This window comes from Anas platyrhynchos, chromosome 14 (assembly GCF_047663525.1).
Source record: "Anas platyrhynchos isolate ZD024472 breed Pekin duck chromosome 14, IASCAAS_PekinDuck_T2T, whole genome shotgun sequence".
NCBI lineage: Eukaryota > Metazoa > Chordata > Aves > Anseriformes > Anatidae > Anas > Anas platyrhynchos.
Genome location: NC_092600.1, coordinates 9741473 through 9749897, shown reverse-complemented (window position 1 = coordinate 9749897; position 8425 = coordinate 9741473). Strand labels below are relative to the sequence as shown.

The following is an 8425-nucleotide window of genomic DNA, read 5'->3' as shown; positions in this document are numbered from 1 at the left end:
TTGGGGAAGGGGGGGGGCGGGCGCGTTCCCGCGGTCGGGGCCGGTCCCGGTGCGCGGCCCCGCGGAGCAGCAGCGGAGCCGGGTGCGGCACAGGCCGTTTATTGAGCAGCCGGGGGTGAACGCGGCCGGGGAGGCTCAGAGCCAGTCCCGCGGGCCCGGCCCCTCCCGGCTCAGCAGGCGAACCAAGCGGGCCCGCAGGGTGCCGGGGGGTTTGGGGCCCGGGCGCCCCCCCGGGGGCTCCTCCGCAGCCCCCCGAGCCCAGGGCTGCTGGGGAGGGGGCTGGGGGCTGCCCCGCCGAGGGGCAGGGGAGCTGCGGGGGTCATAGACGTGAGCAGCCTCGCTGCTGCGGCCCTCGGGGGCTTGGCGAGAACCCAGCTCCCAGCGCCCTTCTTCCTCTTCATCCTCCTCTTCCTCCTCCGCGGGGGCACTGGGGGGCCGCGGCTCGGCGGTGAAGATGTTCTCGTAGAGGTGCTCGGGGGGCGGCTTCCCCCCCGCCACCCAGGGCTCGCCGGCTGCCGCCCGCCCCGTCCCGAAGAGAGGCTGCTGGCCCCGAGCGATGGAGGCGTAGACGATGGGGCCGGGGGGCTCGGGCTCCGAGGGGTGGAAGCACAGACGGGGGGGCGGTGGGTGCGAGGGGGGCTGCGCCCTCCCCACCGGGGGGCTGGGCTGCGGATCCTTGGCCCCCGATCCCCGGGGAGGGGGCTCGAGGCTCTGCGCCGAGAGCTGGGGCTCGGCGGGGTCCTGGCCCTGCTGCTGGGAGGCGATGGCGGCGGCCACGGCGCGGCACAGCTCCAGGGCCCGTGGGGTGCTGAAGGTGAAGGTGCCCTCGCCGGAGTCGCTGCGGCGGCCAGCCTCGAAGGAGAAGACGTTCTGCGGGATCAGGGGGCACGGTGAGGGGCTGGAAGCTGCCGGGGGGGGGACACAGGGCACGGGGAGGGCGAGGGGCACCCACCTGATCTTGGCCAAATTTGCGGAGGTAGGGGTAGGGCCAGGTGAGCAGGGGCTGCCGCGACTGCGCGTCCTTCAGCGTCAGGCTCTGGGGCAGGGCGGCCAGCAGGTAGTGCCCGTGGAGGCCGCAGCGAGCGGCCGCGTCCGTGCGCAGCACCAGCACCGAGAAATCAGTCACTGGGGGAGCAGAACGAGGCTGGGGTCAGCTCCACTGCGCCCACCCTGAGCCCACCCCGGCCCCGCTACCGCACGTACGGTCCTGCCGCGAGGAATAGAGGGAATTCTCCTCCATGGGGACATCGGGGCTGGGCTGGGGCTTGGCGCTGCCCGGTGCTGCTTGCTTGGTGCCCTGCAACAGAGGGAGGTGAGCGTGGCCCCCCCCCAGGGCTCACCGGGGCCGGGAGCAGCGCGAGGGGTGCGGGCGGTACCTGGAAAGCCAGCTGGCAGAGCTGCTCGATCCACTCGTCCCGCTGCTCGGCCGCCAGCACGTAGTTCTTCTCGGTGGTGGTGAGGTAGAAGGCGGCGGTGGCTTTGGGGCAGCTCTCGGCCCCCGCGGGGCCCACGGAGACGCAGTCAGAGAGGCGGATGACGCGGCGGGCGCAGCGGCGCAGGGAGGATTTGTCCAGCATCTTGCCCTCGTCCCGCACGTCGAACTTCTCCATGCGGGCCACGCCGGAGGGGCTGGCAGCGAAGAGCTGCGCCCGCACCTTCCTCCAGGAGCGCTGGAGCGCAGAAGGGCACAGATAAGGGGGAAAAAGGGTCAGCAGAGCTGCCTGCCACCTCCACGCTGCCTCTGCAGGCAGGGCAGAGGCAGGGGCTTTGCCACAAGTGCCCTCAGCATCCCTCGCTGCGGCTCGCTGAGTCCTGAGCTTTGCTCCCCGCTGCAAACGCCGGCCTGCTGCTGCTGCTGCTGCAGCTGAGCCCCATGAGCTGCTCTCAGGCCGGGCCGTGATGCAAATTAAAGCCATTTTGAGCTGCTGGGGCTCCTGCTGGCAGCCTCGCATCTGCACGGGGCCTCAGCGCAGCCAGGCCCTGCAGCTCGCAGCCCGCTTCCTCCCAGGGGAGCTCTGCGGTACCAGCGCCTTCCCAGCCCGTCATGGAATAGAGGGGGTGCGTGGCCCCCGTGCACCTCGAGGCGCACGGCACAGCCTCCGCCCTGGAAAAAAAACCATGCTGCCGAGCACCCAGCATAGCTGCTGCCTCCCACGCGGCGGGGCACCGGCCCCACGCACGTAGGGACTGCCCGTGGCAGCTCTAGGACTCGTGCTGGGCAGCAAGGAACAAGGACAGAATGGCAGCCCTGCACATCCAGCAAGGACAGAGAGGCCCGGGGGCGGTGATCACCCCACTTCGCAGCCCTCTGGTGCTGGAGCCACCCTACAAAATCACCCATGGGGTACCCACAGGTCCACAGCACCCGCTGCCCGTCCCAAGCCCAGCAGCTTTCCCTGCAGTGCCACCCGAGGGCGCTGCTCAGCCCACCCAGACCCCATCCCACGCCCGCTGCCCCCCAGCACACAGGCACGGAGCCGCGCCTCGTTACCACGCCTTTATTCATCAAGAGTCCTGCGGTGACCAAGCAGGAGGGATGCAGCACGCAGGGCTGAGCACCAGCAGGTGCCTGCACGGATGGGTCCCCTCGGGCGTGGGGGAGCCCGCTGGGGGGGGATACAGAGCGTGGGGCCCTCCCTGGGAGGACCCAAAGGGGTCCGGCTCCGTTCCCCCCCTTCCCCAGGAGCAGGGGGCGCAGGCCTAGCATCAAAATAGATGAGGGCAAAGCTTCTATCCAGCCTCACCCCCCACCCCTGCCTTTTACCTTCCCAAATTTGCAGTGCTGCACATAGAGGATGCCATCCTTCACCGGGCTCTCCATGGGCCCCGCGCAGCCCCGGCGGTCAGCGCGAGGCTCTGGGACTGGGGCAGGCAGCGGCACAGAAACGTGATTGCAGCCGAGGTAACTGTGTGGGGCAGACTTCCTTCTCTGAGACTTCCCCTTTTCGGTGTGTGGGATGAGGGGCAGAGGCTGGGCCACGGGAGGTGTCCGTCCGCCCTTCCTCTCGCAGCGGGGCAGCGGGGCAGAACGCATGCCGCGAGAGCGAGGGAAGCTCTCAGGGGAGCACCTGACGCGAGCGCAGTACGCGCAGCCCGGCTGCAGCAGGGCTCTTTGGGTGGCAATGGGAACAGCCACGAGCTGAGGATGCACGGAACGAGGTACCGAGGTATGGGGGCAAGGCTAAGGGGCTCTGGGGGGCAGTGTGTGAGACCCTGGACACACCACTGGGCAGGAGCAGCCGCCCCTGGAGCTTCCTCATCCCCCTGGGTGCCGCCACCTGCTTGCCCAGCACCTCTCAGCAGCGTGCTGCTCCACACACCTCCTCCTAGGGCAGGAGTTTGGGCTGAAAACAGCCCCAAAACCAGGCCGCAGCAGCGCAGGACAGCCCCTCTGGTCCAGGGCTGGGTCTGCGTTTTGGAATGTGAGCCCCGGCTGACAGGGAAACAAAACCCAGCTGGGCTAGAAGTCCATGGAGCTGTGTGCCAGGTAGTCCTTGCGGCCGATGTTGCTGACTTGCTTGGTCTGCATCGCCTCCAGCTTGGGGCAGTCGGTGATGCGATGGCCCAGGCCGCCGCAGAAAGCACAGCCGCGTTCCCCTGTAACGGGAAGAACGGGGTCAGGCAGAGCCACCCCACAAGCAAGGGGGCGCTGCCTGCAGCCCGCGTCCCTCTGTCAGCCCTGCAGAAGTTCCCCGTTCGCAGCCGGGCTCTCTCACCTCCGATCTCCAGCATGGTCTCGTCCCCGCAGTGCAGCACCTGCAGCACGGGCGGCACCTTCTGCTTCGCCTCCAGGAGCAGCGCCTTCAGGTCCATGAGCACCGACTCATCTGGGGGCAGAGATGGGGGTCAGATGGAGCCCCAGCAGGAGCCCGACCCCACAGACCCCTGAGGATTTCCCTGATTTCCCCTCCCATTACTCATCCCTGCTATGGGAGCATTTCCCTCGCCAAAGCAGCTTTGTCCAGCTGCGTGGGGCTGCAGCCCACCCCGACTCCCCCAGCCCCGACCCTTCTCACCGCAGGCCTTGTTGATGAAGGTGGTGGCGATGCCGGTGTTGCCGGAGCGGCCCGTGCGCCCGATGCGGTGAACTGCAGAGAAGCAGAGAGGGGTCAGGCTCGGGGAAACGCGGCCTGACAGCCAGCCCCTGCCCCCACGAGCACCCCCGCAGCGCCCGTTCCGCACCGTAGTTCTCGATCTCCTCCGGCATGTCGTAGTTGATGACGTGCTGGATGGCCGGGAAGTCCAAGCCCTTGGAAGCGACATCAGTGGCAACCAGGACGTCCTTCTTCCCATCCCGGAATGCCTCGATGGCTTTCGTCCGTTCCTCCTGATCTGCAAAGGTCCAGCACAGGAGATCAGCAAGGGGCAGAGCTCCCGCTCCTACCTCCTGCAGCAACCCCTGCGGCCTCAAAGGCGAGCACCACTCGGCCTGCGTGAGGACCCACAAATCCTGTCCCCAAATAAAGGGGCAGCGGGACCTGCGTGACGTTCACACCCGCAGTGTTCACTCCTAGGACTGCTGACACCATCACAGTTTGCCCTCAGACCACCCCAAACCACTAGATTCCAGGACCCTACATGCTGTGAGCGGGATCAGACAGGGCCACAGCAGGCTCACGCCTCCCTGGCGCTCTCACCAACCTTTTCCCCCGTGGATGGCCACCGCCTCCACCCCCTTGAGCAGCAGGTACTCGTGGATCGCATCGACGTCTGCCTTCTTCTCCGCGAAGATCAGCACCTGCCACAACACAGATATCTTAGAAAAAGGGGCCTGTGCGTGCTGGCAAAGAGCACAATGCCCTGAGAAACCCATTCCCTCCCGAACAGAGGCTGCAGCACGCCCAGGGCAGCCAGAGCGTGTTACTCACGGGTGGCGGAGTCTTCTGCAGGCACTCGAGGAGGTACACCATCTTGGCCTCCTCCTTCACGTACTCCACTTCCTAGGAAGAAGCAAAAAAATGGGTCAGGCAGGCAGCAGGGAGATTAACCCCGTGGCTGGCAGGGAGAGGTACTGGCACCCCCAAAAACCATGCTGGGTTCCACACGGGGAGCTCCCCAGCACCTCACCTGCACAACATCCAGGCTGGCGGCACCTGCTCGCCCTACGTTGATGGTGATGGGCTTCACCAGGGCACTCTTGGCAAAGTTCTGGATCTTCTTGGGCATTGTGGCACTGAAGAGGAGCGTCTGCCGCTGGCCCTGCGTGGGGAACAGGGCACAGGCAAGGAATTAGAGCTCACCCAAATTGGTGGGTGTAGGGATCGAGCTTCAGGGCGCTCGTATCCTACCAGCCCAGTACCTTGAAGTAGGAGAAGATGGTGCGGATGTCCCCCTCAAAGCCCATGTCGATCATCCTGTCGGCCTCGTCCAAGGCCAGGTAGCGGCAGATGTCCAAGCTCACCATCTTCTTCTGCAGCAGGTCCATGAGGCGGCCTGGGGTGGCCACCATCATGTGCACGCCACTGAGAGACGAGGAAAGGCAGGGTCAGGAGCCTGGATTCCTGCCCCACACAGCACCCGGGGGACTGGCACGTCCCCTTCGCCCCCACCCCGCTCAGGATTCCACCCCTCAGCCCTCCTGCCACAAAAAATAAGCGCGGCTCCCAACCAAAGCACTTCCTCCCTGCCAGGCCTTACTGTTTGATGGTCTCCATCTGCTCCTTGACGGACATGCCCCCGATGCAGAGGGCGCAGCGCAGCGGGGGCAGCCCGTCCTCCTGCAGCAGGCGGCAGTAGTACTCAATGATGCCGTGCGTCTGCCGGGCCAGCTCCCGCTGCAGAGAGAAAACAAGAGAAAAAAAAATTAATTCCTGCACATTAATTAATTCCCTCCCGCGCAGGGAGAGCCTGAGATGGGTGCTTGATATCGATAACAGCTCCTTCCACCCCCACCGCGCCCCGGGTGCTCACGGAGGGACAGATGATGAGCCCGTACGGTCCCTCCCGCTTGGAGAAGGGCAGCCTCTTCTCCTGCTCCAGGCAGAACATGATGACGGGGAGGGTGAACACCAAGGTCTTCCCGGAGCCGGTGAAGGCAATGCCGATCATATCCCGTCCCGAGAGGCTGCCGGAGAAATGGGGCTGAGGTGAGCCACAGGGTTACAGGAGGGATCAGGCCTCAAGGCCCGAGCAGGGGGAAGGGGCTCGCTGCCACCAGGGCACGGGGCCCGTTTTACACCGCCCGGTGGGCTGGAGGGAGGGGGAACAACTCCTGGGACGGGGCGAGAGCACTCACATCGTTGGGATGCCCTGGATCTGGATGGGCGTTGGCTGCTGGATTCCCTTCTTCTTCAGGCCCCTCAGGATAGCTGTCAGGGAACAGGGGACACACACACACACTCACAACCCAAAGGTATTCCTCCGTTTTCCCTTTTAATTCCCTCCTCAGCAGCAGCCCTTTGTCCAGCAGCCAGGTGACACAACCACTGTTGTGAATTTAAGCTGTGACCCTGCTAGCACAGCACGGATCTGACACCTTCACTCACTGCCGGACACGAGTGTCCCCAGAGAAGCCCCCCCCTGCTCCCACCTGCTGGAAACTTCATCTCCTTGAAGCTCTTGATGGGAGGCGGGATGCCCTCCCCCTCCACCAGGATGTGGTACTTCTTGCGGACGCGATCGTGCCGGGCCTCGGACATGCCCAGGATGTAACGAGGAGCTCTCCAGCTGGGAAGGCAAGAGAACAAAATGCAGGATGTAAAATGTCCAGCGACTTCAGAGCCAGCAGCACCAACAGAGGCTGAGGAGAGCTCCCTGTAGAGCTCTGTTATCCCACCGTGGAAAAGAGCTGACCCCAAGGGGCTTCATAAGCAGACCCAAGCCAGTCCATTAAATACCTTCCCCAATTCCAAGCACCCCAAGCTAGCAGCTGAGAACAAACTACAGATAACAGGTGAACCACGCCAACACATCTGGACACAGCCTGGTTGTTTCCCTGACACTGCGGGGCCTTGAGCAGCACTGGCTCCCTGAGCTTTCCCCTTTTTTCTCTCACTTAGTTTTCCCCAAGATCTGAAAGCTCAGCTCAAGCCTTCAGATTTTACATAAATGCATTTTAACAAGAGTTATTGTATATAGAACAACATCGTGGACAGCTCAGCAGCCTTTGCTTTGACTAACAGGGGCATGAAGCCAGGCAGTGCAGTAAAGCTGATGGCCACAGAGCAGTGCTCTTCCTGCCAGGCTGCACAGCATCTTGCTCTTGTCAGCTGCAAGGCAGCGAGGTTCCCAGAAAAACAACTCCCACACTGCGAAACGCACCTGGTTTTAATGGGGTCATCATAGGTGATGCCCTTCGCCATCTCCTTCACTGACATCAGGGCTGCAAGAACAAGGCCAACAAGATCAGAGCATGCTCTCCACCCCCAGGCAGCAGACATAGGGGTAGACAGCAAGCCAGCCAGCACCTCTGGGTGCAGGAGCTCCGAGGGCTGCAGCCTGCTAGGTCTAGGGGCCTGCGACAGCACGCTCCCAGCTAAGCCAGGCAGTCAGACACCAGCTGAGGAGCTCGCAGTGGGATCCCTTTCCCAACCCCAGGGTGGAACATCACCGAGCACTGCACAGCAGGCAGCGCCCCTCCTGCTGCCCGACAGCTCTACAGACTTGCCCGCAGCCCACGGAGCTCCCAGCACTCACCTCTGCCCTCCGCCACGCTCTCCAGGATCTTCTCCTCCTCCTTCAGCTGCTTCTCCTTGGCTGACTCCTTCCGAGCTGGGGAGAGCCAGGGAAGCCGTTAGCTGGCCCCAGCACCCCCAGGCAGCCACCCAGCCCTGCCACCAGCTCCCCCCCCACCTTCCGCCTTCTCCTTGAGGTGCTGGTGCTGGTCCAGCAGGCTGATGTTAGACTGCGGCCCCAGGGGGATGTCATCCTCGTCGCCGCGCTGCTCCCCGCCGCTGTCCCGCTGCTCCTCCTCCGACACCACCTTCCGCCGCATCTGCAGCAGCTTCTGCAGCTGGGGGGCACCGCGGGGAGGCCGGGTGAGAGGCGCCGCACCGGGACGGGGCCCCCCCGTGCCCCCCGTACCCCTCACCCCCCGTTACCATCTGCTGCTTGCGCTGCTTCACCGGCACGTAGGGCACGTAGTCAGCGTCATCCTCCTCCCCGGACAGCTCGGGCGACTCGGCCGCCTCCTCCCGCTGCCTCTGCGGGGAGAAACGAGGTGAGGGCGGGGAGCGGCGGCGGCCCCGGGGGGCTGAGGGGCCCGGGGGGGGTCTCGGCCTCACCTTCCTGCCCGCCGCGGCCTCCATGGCGCCGTCACCCCGGATACAAAATGGCGCCCGGCGGAAGTGCCGCGCTGTCGCCTAGCAACGGCACGAGCCGTCCCCCCTCCTTCCGCATTCGCTACGGGTCGCCTCGGAGGACAAATTTCCTCAGAAAGCGAAAGCTCTCCGCCCCCCCATCCCTTTTTAGCTCCCCCCCCCAGGGC

At 65.0% G+C, this 8425-nt stretch overlaps 2 protein-coding genes across 2 annotated transcripts; both read right to left on the bottom strand.

The window, feature by feature from the left end:
• Positions 1-83: 83 nt before the first annotated feature.
• On the bottom strand, positions 84-3034 carry DOK3 (docking protein 3). Its single transcript, XM_072023514.1, has 5 exons — positions 2765-3034; positions 1377-1670; positions 1204-1297; positions 953-1125; positions 84-870 (listed from the first exon to the last, which is right to left on the bottom strand). The coding sequence occupies exons 1-5, from the start codon at positions 3032-3034 to the stop codon at positions 136-138; spliced, it is 1566 nt and encodes a 521-aa protein (XP_071879615.1). The 3' UTR covers positions 84-135.
• On the bottom strand, positions 2485-8375 carry DDX41 (DEAD-box helicase 41). Its single transcript, XM_038186573.2, has 17 exons — positions 8223-8375; positions 8040-8141; positions 7792-7951; positions 7636-7710; positions 7261-7321; positions 6530-6666; positions 6236-6308; positions 5911-6064; positions 5638-5774; positions 5300-5462; positions 5068-5199; positions 4869-4940; positions 4642-4738; positions 4183-4332; positions 4017-4088; positions 3717-3827; positions 2485-3597 (listed from the first exon to the last, which is right to left on the bottom strand). Exons 1-17 carry the CDS (start codon positions 8244-8246, stop codon positions 3461-3463), a joined length of 1857 nt encoding a protein of 618 aa, XP_038042501.1. The 5' UTR covers positions 8247-8375; the 3' UTR covers positions 2485-3460.
• Between the last annotated feature and the right edge of the window lie 50 nt (positions 8376-8425).